Here is a 16,296-nt window from a genome sequence, read left to right as displayed (position 1 = left end):
TTCTCTAAGGGTTTATAGTTAAGGTGATCATTCTACTTAGAACCACAAATTCTGCATAAAACCACTTGCATGGTGAAATGTTTACTCAGATTCATGAGTGCAGTGTATATGGTTCTATACAGCATTAAAAGTGTTCCTCTGCTATAACAAACCAGACTTCATATCAATGTTAGAACTATATAAAACCGTCTTCAAAAAATGTGCTAGAACCATATTGACATGTTTGTCATCAATCTGAAGAACCATTTCATCAGGAAAGAACCTCTTCAGATTGAAAGTAGTTCTATATTGAACACATGGCTCTAACTAGAACCATCACATTAACTAAAAAGCCCTATAAGAACCCTATTTTTAAAGAGTGTACCTCTAAGCTAAACCCTACCCATAAACCTGACCATAACCAGAGCAGTGGCCAAGCAGCAGAGAGACGTTCAGTATTGCCACCAAGTGGACAGGGTCTCACTTAAATAAAATAAGAATCATTATGTAGAAACGTTGTAATATGGACATGTTGTTCACCCAGGGCGCCAAGCTAGAGCCACCACTGTTATGTGTGTTGTTCTCATTCTTTATGATTTTAGTATATATTAGTGTAATAATTTTAAGCGCAGTCCATTCATAGAACCCAGAGCATTTCCCCTTACCCTCCCCTGGTCAACAGGACACACACTGCTGCGCAAAACCACCTGGAAAAAAACTGTCTGGATTTCTGCTGATATTTACATGTTTTATGTTGTTAACTGAAAGTGTTTTTGTAACTAATTTTTCCAGAGACCCCACAGCAACTCTCCTCAACTTCACCACCACATGAAACAAGTACAGAACTGCAACCAACCGGAGCCTTCCTTACACCTAAACATGCGGCGCGCCTCAAGCCCCATAAATCTGCCTTCACCTGTCGTGAGGCAGAACCAGCGTCATCAGAGTCATCCACTGCCACCACAGAATCGCAGTCGGATGCAGCCTCTCCCTCACATCCAGATCTCGGAGAGCATTGACAACAAAGAGAGAAACAACATGATGCAAGAAATTAGTCCACAGATCCAGCAAATCCACGCTATGGAGAGGTCCCGAGGGCGAAGCCCAGGTCCAGCAGGTCACAAAGGGGTCAGTTCATCAGTGGCCTGGCAGTTTAAGCCCAGAGCCATCTCTCATTCGCCCTGCCGTAGAATAAGCCTAGATGTAGACAAGGCTATAGATGCAACTATACTAGAGTTTAACCGAGGGCGAAGGAAGATGGCCAGCAGTCAGGAGTGTTTACAATCACATAACCACATTGATTTATCTGCTTCTGCTCCAGCAAGTGCTCTTAAAGAGATGCTGGCCGTCAGAGAAAGTCATTCAAACTCAGCCTTTCTGTCCGTGCCTAAGAACCAATGGGAGGTGCCTCAGTTCCCCATGGATGAAGACTTGGACAATATAGATGATAAAAACAACAATAAAGTTTCTGGCTCCTCCCTCAAATGCTCATCTCTCAAAAGCTCGTCCCTCAAACGGTCATCCTTCTCAGAGGCTGACAGTCGCCATCGTGACCTCGTCCTCAACCACAACCGGAGCCTCTGGCGCTCCAGTTCCTCCATAGGTCAGGGGTCGCTCTTGGATATTCCCCTCGGTAACCCCTTCAAACATTTGCATTTGGAGAAGCCTGGTGGCAGTATGTTAAAGTCAGTGACCCGCTGGTTAGGTCTGAGTCCTCGAGGCTCACCCACTCGTAGCCCGCTTTCATCCAGGGCTTCATCTCCAGCTTCATCACCATCACCATCCGTGTCTCCATCCCTGTCCCCGTCCTTATTGGATTCACCCTTCAGCCCCAGCGAAGAGTGGCCCTTCAGGTCCATGATCCACTAGAGCTGACTACTCCACAGTGCTCGCAGTACTCCTCGGAAGTCTGGAATCATGTGTCTTTTAGATTTGGGTTGGATTACTGTATGCTCTCTGATAATCTCAGGGAACTCTCTGATGTATATTTCCCTTACGTTTATGGAATTTGGTTGAGTTTTTATTAAGGGGATGTGTTGCTGTGTTCACAATAATTGTGTGCAACGTTGCTCAGGGGTCTTTCCACCCGAGAAAAGGTTGGAAACATGTCTGACTTCTGCTCATGCAAACTTTATTGTTAAAGGAACAGAAGTTCTCAGCAGTGTATGCTATATTTATTCACTTACATTTACTTATTTTAACATTTACATTACCAAATATAATGAAAATGAGTGATGAATATTCATTGTCATTTTTGTACAGAAATTCACTTCTAAAGTGTTATTTAATTCAAGACAGCGATTCCACACTTTTGAATAGTACTGCACCTACACTGTGTGTAAATAATAATTGTGTATAATTTTTGTTGGGTTTTATTTGTTGATTAGCCAAGAATAACTTTCTCACCTCAGTTAAATTCCCCTCTTAAGGCATTTCTAGCTGTTTAAAATGCATTTAAATACCCTCTCAGAAGTGTCCAATAAAGGCTGTAAGAAATGTTCCTTGACCTCCCCTCTATTACTGCTCCAAATGCCCTTTAGTTGTGCTCTACACTGCCCGTCAGTGCCCAATACCCCTCCAAAATGTCCTATAAAAGCCCCATGGTGGCAGCTCTCCTGCCCCATCCTGCCGCCTCCTCCTGCCCCATCCTTCCCACCATAGAACTGAAAAGCAGCAGAGTGAGTTTTAACTTATTTCTCGGTTGTGTTTCTGTCGGGTTCTGCAGGGTTCTTCTGGACTCATGGTGGTGGATCTCCTTAATTTTCCTCTTGTTTCTGGGTGGCTGAGGTCTCGGGGAGTGTTAGTAGAGAGAAACGAGGGTCTGTTCACTAACACTGTAGTGTTTACACCGTAGTTTTGGACGTGTAGCGATTTATTCTCTCTCTCTCTCTCTCTCTCTCTCTCTCTCGCTTGAGCTTGATCGTCATAGACTGCAGATTCAGGTAAATTAAAGGAATAGTGTGATGAGGAATTTACATTTTACCCCTTGTGTAGAGAACCTTGTGGTGTTTGATTTCAATGTTTGTACCATTTTCCCAGTTCTTCATCCAAACATTCCTTTAATTATTCTCTCTCTGTTCATTCTGGGTGCTCCTCTGGTTTTTCGCTGGGGTTGTGGTTGATTGTAGGTGCTGGTTCTGGTTCTTAAGTGTGTTTATATTCTGTTCAGCTGGACAGGAGAACCAAACACAACCATCTCAGATCTCCAGCTTTTCAACACAAAGCAGTGGACAGGACTTCAGACACAAATCTATCTTCGCCACCAGAACCCTTCAGGAGGGGTGGAATACATGCCTCTCACACACCTGCAGAACCACAGGTACAACACACACCTGTACACACACCTACAGAACCACAGGTACAACACTCACCTGTACACACACCTACAGAACCACAGGTACAACACACACCTGTACATACACCTGCAGAACCACAGGTACAACACACATCTGTACACACACCTGCAGAACCACAGGTACAACACACACCTGTACACACACCTTTCACACACCTGTACACACACTATATATCCATGATGGTTAGTCAGAGACCCCATGGTCAGAGTCAGAGACCCCATTTTTAAGTAATTTCTGTGTGTTTCCTCAGATATCTCACCTGGTTCCGGTAAAGTGTGTGTGTTACTCAGCGTCTGGTCCTCTACCTCTTCTGGACTTGTTCTCTAAACAAGATTCAGGTCTTCAGGAGAGTCCCAACATTCCCAAGAACCCAGACCCCATCCCAGAGACACCTGCAGTGTCATCTGAGAGCGCACCCTGGCCTGTGGAGAATAAGACAGAAAAGGTCAGAATAGAAGCTGATATTAACACTACTATAACTCTAGATTATAAAAGATTTTCCTCCCACGGTCCAAAAACACACATTGGTAGGTGGATTGGCGACTCAAGTGTTCATATGTGTGAGTGTGTGTCACCCCCTCCAGGGTGTGTTTCTGCCTTAAGCCCAGTGATTCCAGTTAGGTTCCGGACCCACCACGACCCTGGGCTGGAAAAGGGTTACAGAGTTATACTGTGTGTTGGGTGTACAACCTAAATGAACTGGTGGTAAATAAATAGCCTCGTGAAAGTCTGTACTCGTGCGGTAGATTTGATTATTGTTTGTGTTGTTTTAAGTTAACTTCAGCTTCTCCGAACCCCGCCTCCATCTCATCAGCATCAGGAAAAGAAAATGTTCCCATAAAAGGACTAGCACCAGAACTCGGACCTCAGACACAATCTCAGAGCATTGGCCAAAGGTCAGTAACAACTACACACAACACACTCAAAGGCAGCTGCTGAGAAATGTTCTAGGTGCCACTGTTTGCGCCTTCTTATCAGTAACTTTCAGTAACTGTCACAGTTTAACACACACTGACTTTAAACATTAAAAAGCTGCCAGCAGACTAAAGTTCATAAAAATATTAGTTAACCATGGGATTAATCTGGAAAATTTAAAGCGTTAATTTTTTTTTTACACAAATTAATTTAAACAAATTTGTCCATAACTTCCACTCATAATTCACTCTTTTAACGGAGTCTAGTGTTGTATTAGTGTGGCACAGTGGCGCAGCAGGAAGTACTGTAGTCTCACAGCTCCAGGGACCGCTATGTCTGTGAAGACTTTGGTGTGTTCTCCCCGTGTCCCCGTGGGATTCCTCTGTGTGCTTTGTTTTCCCCTCTCGGTCCAAAAGCACACTTTGGAAGGTGGTTTGGCTATCCAAAAGTGTCTGTAGGTGTGAGTGTGTGAGTGAATCTGTGTGTTGTCCTGTGAATTACTGGGGCCCCCTCCAGGGTGCATTCCTGCCTTGCGCCCAATGATTCAGGGTAGGCTCTGGACCCACCGCTACCCTGAACTGGATAAGCGGTTACAGATAATGACTGAATGAATGGATGGTGCTTTTATTAGGAGATGTAAAAAGCGTTACATGTACTCAGATGTACCCAGATACAAGGAAGATTACATTATATGAATCATGTTACAGACTGGTTTAGAAAAACACAGATTTTTCAGCACAAACACACATAAGACAATATTAGCAATTTCTAGAGTGCCGTATATTGCTGGATCACACTGGAACTATAGTTAACAGAGCCAGGAATGTTCCAAAATATTACGCTGTAACTCCTGCATACAGTGCACAGACGCCTGCTGTGAGAAATGGTTCCTTTTCAGTTGTTCGTTACATGTGTGAAAGGACAACTCCGGAACATCTCCAGGCCTGATTTTCTGGACCTTTTTTAATTTGGGAAATTTGTGTGCCTATTTGCTGTAGTAAGACACAAGTGTGGTGTAACCATGGAGGTGTGTGTGTGTGTGGTTGTGTGTGCCGTAATCCTGATCTCTGTAGGACAGAGTTGTCTTTGGGTGATGAGCAGATGGTGGGCAGTAAAAACTCGTCCAGCTCCAGCACTCCGAGCTCCCACAGCAACACACACACACATGGTGAGGACACACACACACACAGACACACACACAAACACAGACTGTGATGAACTACATTAAACTCACTTGTGTGGGTTCTCCATAGAGGGTTGCTGTGTTTAAACTAATGTTTAGTAAAGTGTCTGTAATACCTCCAGGTCACTATGTGGCAGTGTAGTGGCTTGTGAGCTCACAACAGTTCATATAGGAGAGAAGAACCAGTGCAAGAAATTACTGACTGCTAATTTAAATTGTAGCCAACTGGCCTTCAATACAGCATTACTGTCCTGTTACGTCTAAGTGTGTGTGTGTGTGTGTGTGTGTAGGTTCTGTTCAGCCAGAACACTGTTCAGTGGGGTGTGTAGAAGATCTTAAAGCTCGACAGGTGGAGAACCGAAGAGAACCAAATATCAGCCATCCAGTGGTACACACACACACAAACACTACACACATTTCAGTATATTAAATTTGAGGTCCCTCCTCTAGCATCTCTCCTTAGAGAACACAGTTCCACTGTTCCACATTTCTGGAAGCACTTCATACCCTCCTTGGGGACATCTGGCATTGGGCATGGTGAGCTTCCCATTTTCGTCTATGTTTCTCTAATGAGGTTATAAACATAAAGTATGTGGGCGCACAGCGGAAGAGTTCATTTCTGAGAGGATACTGCACTACACATATATTTGGGTCCGTCCAAAAACCTTGTGAGTTGTCGACTTCCAATTCCTAGACACCTTAAATACATTGCCTACTGATGTACCTTAATCTGGCCAAATTTTAAGGCGACATTGAACCATTCGTGAGCCACAAAGACAATCTCATTCTGCACCAAACACACAATTCCCATATAGTTCACTCTTCTCCCAGATCAAAGATAATTAAAATCGCCATAAACATGAACACTATACTCCACCAAGCTGAAACTCTGAGGTGACGTTCAAAACTGAAGGAAGTAAACATGGGTTGCATACATCACTCTCAAACTACAACATCTCAGAAAATCTGCCTCATGAGAACAGACGACCGCCAACTTAAACAGCAGCCTACTTAGGGAGCTCAGGAGGCTTTGGAGCAGACACTTTGAGTCTCTTTACCTTTGTGAGCGAGTCCCTGTCCCAGTTTGATGTTATCTCAAGCAGAAGAGAGTGGGTCGGGCTCGTGTCTGCAGGACAGTAACAGCACATTTTAGGTGTCATGGGGTCGGGGATAGTGCTGGGAAGAAATACACCAAGACCATTAAAATGCCTGCCTGGAAACCTCTACATCTTAAATCGCGACAACCGTATGACACACAGGATCACAAACTGGCACAGAGAGAGTGTGTGTGTGTGTGTGTGTGTGTGTGTGTGGACAGAGATCTGTGAGAAAGTTGAGAGGGTGACAAAGGACAGAGACTTCTTTCAGAGAGTGATAGAAACAGAAAATCAGTGAGAGAGAAAGAGAGAGCAAGACTGAGAGAGAGAAAGGAAAGCCAAAAAAAAAAAAAAAAGTTCTCTCCCTCTGTTCTCTCTCTCTCTGTCAATCTCTCTGCTGCAGAGGACAAGCAGTGCATATAAACCCAGGTCTTTGTGTCTCTCTGTGAGAAACTCTCCTCCTTCTCAGGGTTTAACCCTGAACATGTGACTGGATTTCAGACACAAACCTCCCAAATGACCCACTTCAGTTAGAAACTAGAAAGTTCATTGAAAGTTCATATTCCTACTGCCCCAAATATTTCATCACTGTTCAATAAAAAAAAAACATTATCTCCGTGTTTGTGGATGTTTAATTTATTACAGCATTTGAACACAGCAGCTGTTCTTCACACTGTGTGTACATTTCATTATGAATGGGCCAATACAAATGCTCCAAAATGACTCTAAATACAATCATTTACTTTGACTTCCACTGAGAGTTTTTCATTCATCTTTTCATTCTGTAAAGGTAAATGCTTTTTATAGGACAGCAATGATATTTTACTGATATAAGTACACACACACGCGCCCTGTTCAGAAAGGATTAGTGTGGAACAGTTGAACTGTGTTCTGTGGAGTGATGGAGTTCCTCTGTGATGGGTTGGAGTGCTGAGTGTGATCCAGAACTAATCCCCAACACCAGCCCCTGACCCTCACTGATGATTATGGAGCTGAACTCCATCAAATCCTTACAGCTATGCTCCAGATGGAGTGCTCAATAATGTTTGGGCTGTAAAGTGTTTTTAGTATTAACTAGAAACTACAAGGGAGGTGTTTCTGATAAAATGGCCAGTGGCACACTAGCAGTATATAACTCCACATCCCAATAAGTTCAATTCAGGTTAATATCTCTCTTTCTCTCTCTCTCTCTCTCTCTCTCTCTCTCTCTAGGATGAGTCAAATACTTCCACTAAAGTGATGGATTATTCCTCGTCCTTTGAGGTGTTGGACAACAGTGAGGATGAGAATGAAGACAAGGAACACCTAGCTTCTGATGGGACTGTACGAGTCAGCACCATTCACAGAGCCAGGTAAGAACACCTGAGAATATTAACAACCCGGTCTAATGCTAGTAATATTTTGCTCGTACGGATCACACACATGAAGTCAGAAATATATTTGGGCAGTTTTCCAATGTGTGTAAAGCCAAGCTCCTGTTGGAGAGGTGACTGTAACACCCCTTTCACAACTGCGCGGTAATCCAGAAATGTTCCAGAGATTTCCCGGAGGGGCTGTGTGTGTGTCAACGCGACCACCCACAACATTCATCCCGGACATTACCTCCTCGTGCAACGGTAAAGATTCTGGGTGAAGTCAGAGTAAGCGCATGTGAGAACGGAGCGGGAAATGTTCCGGAGTTTTTCCTGCACACACTGCACAGGCTCCACGCCATGCCTAAAACTCCTGTTTCATGTCCCGCTGTGAGAGATTCTCCAGTGTTTACGTGTGAAAGTGGCACTACAGAAAGTGGCAGAGCTGGGAGCGAGTTTGTCCCATGCAGAAATGACTTGAGATATAATGTGTATAATGACTGAGTGGAGGAGTGTGGGCATGATCGTACTTAAAAAAATATTGTTATTACATAGATCAAATATAATAAATATTCATATTAGGTTTACAACATTAATAATCAGAGATGTACAGACTGCAGTTTTGCCAGTTTCTTTAGTGTATGACCGACTGTTTCCCATTTTCTTTCTTGTAAATATTATAACTGACGACACACAGAAACATTTTTTGTTAATGGAAACTTCTTGTGTTGCCAGTGTGCACCTCTGGATGTGTTTATGCTCCTGTCGTCCTCGTGTGGTGGACAAGTGTAAATGTAACTGGTGTAGTATCGATTATATGAGACTGGTCACTGGTTCTGGCTGCTCACACTGTACACAGGATGAACAGGAAATAAATACCATATCACACAGGACTGTGTAAAACATACACAGAAATATACTTTTATTTAATGTGTGTGTGTGTGTGTGTGTGTGTGTGTAGGCCTTCAGTGCAGAACAGTGAGTTTTACAGTAGCCACCAAGACTCATTTATCGGTTCTAAAGACAGAAACCTGCTCAGGAATGAGGTTAGAATCTCACTCACTCACTCACTCATGCACTCAGTCACTCGTTAATTTACTCACTTGTTCACCCATTAACTCACTCACCCATTCACTCATTAACTCACTCACAGAATCACACACACACTCTCGCTCCCAGACTCATTCACTCACACGAGTTCCAGTAAGTTCAGTTCAGGTTAACATATATCTGTGTTTCTCTCTCTCTCTCTCTCTCTCTCTCTCTCTCTCTCTCTCTCTCTCTCAGGATAGAGAGAGTAAGGGGATTGTGGGAAATTGTAATTTGCCGGACCTGGTTCAGCAAAGTCAGTCTCCCTCAGGTTCTCAGACTGAGACTCAGTCCAGTCTTCAGGAGGTAACAGACCTGTTTCTATGGTTATACTACACCTGTTTCCATGGTTCCACTACATATTTCTATGTGGCTTTGGTCTTGTATTAGTGTATGCTGTTGTGTGTCTCTGAAGGCTGATGCTGACTGTTTGTGTTTGGTGTTGTGCAGCACAGATCTACACTCTCCGTCTCTCCACCTGTGGGCCCCCAGAGACATCAGACCTCCCCAGTGACATCCACCAGAGGTACACACACACACATATACACATACACACACACATGGATCCTGCATACAAACCTGTATCAGTCCAGACTACCTCTGCACTTGAAATGAATTCTGCACCTGAAACTGGAAGAATTGCAAGAAGCACCTGCTGAATGTTTACAGTCATACTTACGGATGACCCTGTGTCTCTTGTGTCCCTCAGCCATGTTCCCCAGCGAGCTGCTGCATGAGGAGGAGGAGGAGGATGAGGAGAAGCTGAACGAAGACCGAAGAGATTTGATGGTGAACGTGAACCCGACAAATGTCCATCATCGCAACGACTCCATGGAGATCCGCAAATACAAGAAACGCTTCACATCCCAAATACTCTGCGCAGCTCTGTGGGGTGAGAGACACTCACTCTATCTCAATCTCTCATTGTCTCTCACTCTTCATCTCCCACTCTCTCTCTCCATAGTTATCTTACACCTGTTTTCATAATTATGCTACACTTGTTTCCATAGTTACACTACACCTGTTTCCATTTTCCATGAGTCAGAAATAATCCATATACAATTACTACATGATTGTTATTATTGCTGTTGTAGTTTTATTAATTGTGTTGCTGTTGTTGTAGCTCGTGTTTTCTGTTTGTATCAGGAGTGAATCTTTTGGTGGGGACAGAGAATGGTCTTATGCTGCTGGACCGAAGTGGACAGGGGAAGGTTTATACACTCGTCTCTCGCCGTCGCTTCCTGCAAATGGACGTCCTGGAGGGTCTCAACGTCCTCGTCACCGTCTCGGGTACATCAATCACACACACACACACACACACACACACACACACACACACACCCAGTGTAACTCCACCCATCATCCCAAAGTCACCACAATGCCAAGAGTCTACCCGTGGGGTCTAGACCCCTAGCTCACGCTGCACAGTGCCAGCATTGAGCTGTGGAATAGTGGAACTGTGTTCTCAGGAGAGATGGAGCTCAGTGAGTGTGATCCAGAACTAATCCTTCAACATCCACAGCTGACTTCAGTAAAGACTATGGGGCTGATGCCAACAGATCCTCACAGCAGTGTTTCTCAGTCTGGATTTACTTGTGTAGAAAAGAGGAGCACACACATCTAGCACATGAAAGACATGTTGTTTTATTTTCTCTCACTAATGACTGTGTGTGTGTGTGTGTGTGTGTGTGTGTGTGTGTGTGTGTGTGTGTGTGTGTGTGTGTGTGTGTGTGTAGGGAAGAAGAATAAGCTACGTGTATATTATCTCTCCTGGCTGAAGAACCAGGTTCTCCACAATGATCCAAAAGTGAGGAGGAAGCAGGGCTGGGTGGCAGTGGGAGAGCTGGAGGGTTGCATGCACTATAAAGTTGGTGAGTATAGCGCCACCTACTGTACAACACATTCACCTTCAACTCTACTCACACTGTGCACTCTGCATACTTTATTACCCTCTTTCCCCCTGTTCTTCTGTGCTCTGGACCCATACAGAGCAGGTATGATGTCAGTGGTGTATCATTCTCAGTGCTGCAGTGACGTGGTGGTGGTGTGTTAGTTTGTGTTGTGCTGGTATGAGTGGATCTGACACAGCAGTGCTACTGGAGTTTTTAAACCCTGGGTCCACTCACTGTCTACTTGGTGAGACACATCTATAGTGTTGGTCCTCCTTGTAGATGTAAACTCAGAGACAGTAGCTCATCTGTCACTGCATAGTGTGTGTTAGTCATCCTCTAGTCCTTCATCAGTAGACACAGGACGCTGTTGGCTGGATGTTTTTGGTCGGTGAATTATTCTCAGTCCAGCAGTGAGCACTGCTTTTTCTGATCCACTCATACCAGCACAACACACACTATCAACACCACCACGACAGTGTTACTGCAGCGCTGAGAATGATCAACCACCCACATCATTTTTGAAAATATTTTTGATCTAATGTCATTAGGAAAGCCATCTGAATACTTGGCAGATTTCCTAATTATTAATATTATTAATTTATTATCATATATATGCTTTTATTTCAACGCCTGTATTTCAGTGATGTTTGAGCGGATGAAGTTCCTGGTGATCGCTATGAGGAACTCGGTGGAGATGTTCGTCTGGGCTCCAAAACCATATCATAATTTTATGGCCTTTAAGGTAAAGACGTTTTCTCTCTCTCTCTTGATAATTTTCCCTGTCCCTGTATTTATTCTGTTTGTTTCTCTCTCTCACTCTCTGTTCTGTCCTTTTGACTATCTCTCTCTCTTACTTTCTCACTTTTACACATTCACTCACTCTCACATATTCATCCTCACTCCCTCGTGTTTTTAGGCATGGCTCCAGTAGGGGGTGCTGTTGTGTTTCTAATTGAGTCCATGTAAACATTCTGCATGTGTTCAGTGATTTAGAACATGTTCTCTCTCTCTCTGCAGTCGTTTACTGCACTCCACCATAGGCCTGAGCTGGTGGACCTGACCTTGGAAGGTCAGAGGTTAAAGGTGATCTATGGCTCCAGAGCTGGGTTCCACGTGATTGAGGTTGATTCAGGAAATCCATCTGATCTGTACATCCCACCACATGTACGTCTCACACCGGGTCACACCTATTACACTGACACCTTGAGGCCCAGATGTTTAAAGCTCTCCTGGAAAATTGCTTAACTGAAATCAAAACCTGGATGTGGCACAATTTGCACTTGTTTAGGCCTACGTGCCGCCCATCAGAAATAATTAAAATTAGTGTCCATTATTAATGCAACTCATCTTAAATGACCTCGCAGGACCTAACACACAAAACACAGATATAACTCACATTTGAAAAGTTTCCATTTTCATTCAACTTTCAGCACGTTACTTACCTTTATTTATATTCAACAACCCCAATTCCAATGAAGTTGCGACCTTGTGTAAAACATAAATAAAAACAGAATACGATGATTTGCAAATCCTTTTCAACCTATGTTCAATTTAATACACTACAAAGACAAGATATTTAATGTTCAAATATTCACTTATTTTGAATTTGAGGCCTGCAGCACTTTCCAAAAAAGTTGGGACAGGGGCAGATGTTTACCACCTTTCCTTTTAACAAAACGTAATAAGCGTTTGGTAACTGAGGACACTGATTGTTGAAGCTTTGAAGGTGGAATTCTTTCTTGTTTTTCATTCTTGTTTGAGCTGCTACAGTTTGGTTTAAAACACTGTTCACTCTATAATGCCACTTTACATCTTCTGAATTTTATATTCTAATTTGCAGTCTTTTCTATTATTGCACTGTTCCATCTGTTTGAATTCTTATTTTAATTACTTTTAAATGATGTTTTAAAATTGTAATTCTACTGTAATATATCTGTAGTTTTGTAAAGCACTTTGAATTGCCGTTGTGTTCGAAGGTGCTCTATAAATAAGCTTGCCAACTTTGGTAACTGAGGACACTGATTGTTGAAGCTTTGAAGGTAGAATTCTTTCCCATTCTTGCTTATTTTACAAAAAGTCCCCACTTCATTAGAATTGGGGTTGTATATTATAACACACCTATTCCATTTTCTGTCCTTGAATATGCATGTTTTTTGAACTTCATAAGAAAATTAGATGAATACGTGTCTTACCACTTTAAACTTTTACACTGTGTAAAGGCTCCAATAGAAATGTGATCACTGCCGAATTATAGAAGAATAGAGTTGTAAACGTTGGATATTATTGCATTTTTTATTTTGGCTTTTTGGAGATACACGGTTTCTGATAATGATCAATATGAGTGGGGGAAATGTGTTCCATTTCTCTCTCTCTCTCTCTCTCTCTCTCTCTCTCTCTCTCTCTCTCTCTCTCTCTCTCTCTCTCTCTCTCTCTCTTTTGGTGTGCAGATGAACTGCAGTGTAACTCCTCATGCGATTGTGGTCCTCCCGAGGACGGAGGGGGTGGAGATGTTGTTGTGTTATGGAGATGAGGGTGTTTACGTGAACACTTATGGACAGATCACTAAAGACGTTCTTCTGCAGTGGAGCGAGAGGCCCAGCTCTGTCGGTAGGTCAAAGAACCACTCCTTTCTTACTACAGAGTGACTGGGTGAGTGTTCACTACACAATTTAATATCCATATGGCCTTCACAATATGAAGAGATGGGTTCAGCAAGAGTTGCATTTCACTGGCTTGTGTGTGTGGAGTCGAGCAGAACTCTCACATCTTTAGGAAATAGAGTTAGTCCTGCCACAGGTGAAAACTGAATGTGGAGAAGCAAAAATTAGCTCCTGACTTTAGACACTTTTAAATCAAGAGTAAAACATTCTTGTTTGAACTGCTACAGTTTGGTTTAAAACACTGTTCACTCTATAATGCCACTTTACATCTTCTGAATTTTATATTCTAATTTGCAGTCTTTTCTATTATTGCACTGTTCAATCTGTTTGAATTCTTATTTTAATTACTTTTAAATGATGTTTTAAAATTGTAATTCTACTGTAATATATCTGTAGTTTTGTAAAGCACTTTGAATTGCCGTTGTGTTCGAAGGTGCTCTATAAATAAGCTTGCCATGTGTGTATGGGTTTCAGCGTATATCCACTCTGGTCAGATCATGGGTTGGGGGGAGAAGGCAATAGAGGTCCGCTCGGTGGAGACTGGACGCCTGGATGGAGTGTTTATTTACAAACAAGCTCAGAGACTAAAGTTTCTCTGTGAGAGAAACGACAAGGTACACACAAACACACACACATTCATGAATCTATGAACATTTTTCTAGCCTTGGATGTGTTAGTAGAGATGCTGTAGTCCTCCATGAGCAGGACTCATTTGATCAGAATGAAACATTGAATATTCATTAATCTCAGGATTTTGTTTTTGTTCTCAGGTGTTTTTCGCCACTGTTCATCACAGAGGAAGTAGTCAGATTTTCTTCATGACTCTCAACAAGAACTCCATGATGAACTGGTGAAGAGGTGACTTGGTGAATAGATGAACTGGTGAAGAGATCTTGATGAATACCAGAGTCTTCCTTCCAGTCAGATGCAACATGTATAAATGCAGAATAGGACAGGGAGAGGACGGGACTCTGCGTGAGAGGAGTCTGGCTGAAACCAGCTGCAGTGGTACTGAATCTTCTCCGGGAGGCGCTGTAGATTCACTATAACAGAATTACACACTTAATAGTTTTTAGACAACTGCTTCATCGTTTCTTTAAAGATTGTGAAACGTTTTAAGACTCTAACTTAGTAACCTGCAGAGTTCGGACAAATAAACACACTTATGAACGATATGCAAATTGTGTCAAATAGTCAATTTTTAGCATTTAGTTATAATTCATAAAGAAATGTAAAAGATATATGTAAATATATTTTCTTATGAAATCAAATCATTAGCGAACACTGCAATTAATGAACTACTTGAGCGTGAATATGAACATGAGAAAAACTTAGCACAGACCTTTTTTTGTTACATTTTAAGTCTGGAGTATTATTTTTTATTCTTAAAAATAAATCTGAATGTGTCTCTGAAATAAACTGGAGTAAACACTGGGAGTGGATGATTACATCTGTCTTTTTTGATGCTCTATGATTCAATTTAAACTTTTCCGCTCTCAGGGCTCAGAGGGTGTGATTACTGTCTTTGTTCTGTGTGTGTGTGTTTGTGTGCTCCAAAGTGTGTGGAGCCCCCTCTACACAGAGATAATTGTAGGCCTTTGACACTTTGAGTTGCCACAGTGGGGCTTTATTATTTGTATTATCATTATTATTGTTGTTATTGTTATTATTTTGCCATTTACCTTGTGACTAATTTTGTTTCTCCTAAAATGTGTTGTTTACTGTAATTAAAGATTTTTTTTTCTGTTTGAAAGATGGAGGGATGAGGGTGAAGGAAATAAAGGAACAAAAGAGTAACTGTTTGACTGTTTCTGAATGTTGTTTATTTACTGAAAAAATGGCTGAATTCACATTTTCAGCAACGTTTAAAGGTGCAATAAATCTTTTACTGCACAGATCATATTGTATTAAACTCACTAATCTAACTCTCTCTCTCTCTCTCCCTCTTCCTCTGGTGGTCTGTTTGTTTTGCGCAGATCGATCCTCAGACTTTGCTCTGTCTTGGTTGTAACTGATTAACTCGTTCCTGCACTGCTTTTTGGCCAAGATCAGTTTTTTCTGGAAGTGTTTGTTTATGAACTCAAAACATGGAGAAAGAGACAAGAACAAACACTGCTAAAAAACATTAATTTATTCTATTATTCATTCATTCACCTGCAGTAACTGCTTCATACTGATCAGGGTCTCAGTCTGCAAAGAACCTGAAAAACTCTCTGTATAAACTTCTTATATTTCTCTGTACTGGGCCTCATGCCCATATAAGGAGTTCCAGCTGTTAGCCTCACCCACAATTCCTTATATGGACATTCAGCCACACCCACAACTCCATCCCCACCTTGACATCTTTCACCACCTTCATCAGCACCTGCATCACGTTTACCACCTTAAACTCTTTTACCATGTGCACCTCCTTTACCACCTTCATCTCCTTTATCTTCATCACCTTCATCTCCTTTACAACCTGCACCTCCTTCACTAGTTTTACCTCATTCACTACCTTCTCCTCCTTTACCTCCTACACCACCTGCATCTCCTTCGCCACCTTTACCTCCTACACCACCTGCGTGTACTTCACCACCTGGACCTCCTTCACCAACTTCATCTCCTTCACCAGCTGCACCTCCGTCACCATCTTCAGCTCCTGCACCTTCTTCGTCTTTCACCACTTGCACCACCTTCACCTCCTTTACCAGCTTCACCTCTGTTACCACATGCACCTCCTTCAATACCTTTGACTCCTTCACTACGTTCATCTCCTTCACCACCTGTAACT

General features: G+C 42.5%; 1 protein-coding gene across 1 annotated transcript in view; it reads left to right on the top strand.

Annotated features, from left to right (window-relative positions):
• The window catches only part of tnika (TRAF2 and NCK interacting kinase a), a 35,529-nt gene extending 20,192 nt beyond the window's left edge, over positions 1-15,337 (top strand). The window contains exons 14-31 of the mRNA XM_066662403.1: positions 772-1,107; positions 3,149-3,298; positions 3,586-3,780; positions 4,110-4,231; positions 5,324-5,418; positions 5,724-5,821; positions 7,743-7,882; positions 8,844-8,928; positions 9,170-9,277; positions 9,422-9,497; positions 9,681-9,863; positions 10,118-10,261; positions 10,708-10,842; positions 11,505-11,605; positions 11,881-12,027; positions 13,311-13,470; positions 13,998-14,137; positions 14,294-15,337. Coding sequence (XP_066518500.1) covers positions 772-1,107; positions 3,149-3,298; positions 3,586-3,780; positions 4,110-4,231; positions 5,324-5,418; positions 5,724-5,821; positions 7,743-7,882; positions 8,844-8,928; positions 9,170-9,277; positions 9,422-9,497; positions 9,681-9,863; positions 10,118-10,261; positions 10,708-10,842; positions 11,505-11,605; positions 11,881-12,027; positions 13,311-13,470; positions 13,998-14,137; positions 14,294-14,377 — 2,499 coding nt within the window. The 3' untranslated portion in view covers positions 14,378-15,337. The remainder of the gene's footprint in view (positions 1-771; positions 1,108-3,148; positions 3,299-3,585; positions 3,781-4,109; positions 4,232-5,323; positions 5,419-5,723; positions 5,822-7,742; positions 7,883-8,843; positions 8,929-9,169; positions 9,278-9,421; positions 9,498-9,680; positions 9,864-10,117; positions 10,262-10,707; positions 10,843-11,504; positions 11,606-11,880; positions 12,028-13,310; positions 13,471-13,997; positions 14,138-14,293) is intronic.
• Positions 15,338-16,296: the final 959 nt, after the last annotated feature.

This window comes from Hoplias malabaricus, chromosome 1 (assembly GCF_029633855.1).
Source record: "Hoplias malabaricus isolate fHopMal1 chromosome 1, fHopMal1.hap1, whole genome shotgun sequence".
NCBI lineage: Eukaryota > Metazoa > Chordata > Actinopteri > Characiformes > Erythrinidae > Hoplias > Hoplias malabaricus.
Note: the sequence above shows the minus strand (reverse complement) of the source record. Positions and strands in the feature narration are given on the sequence as shown.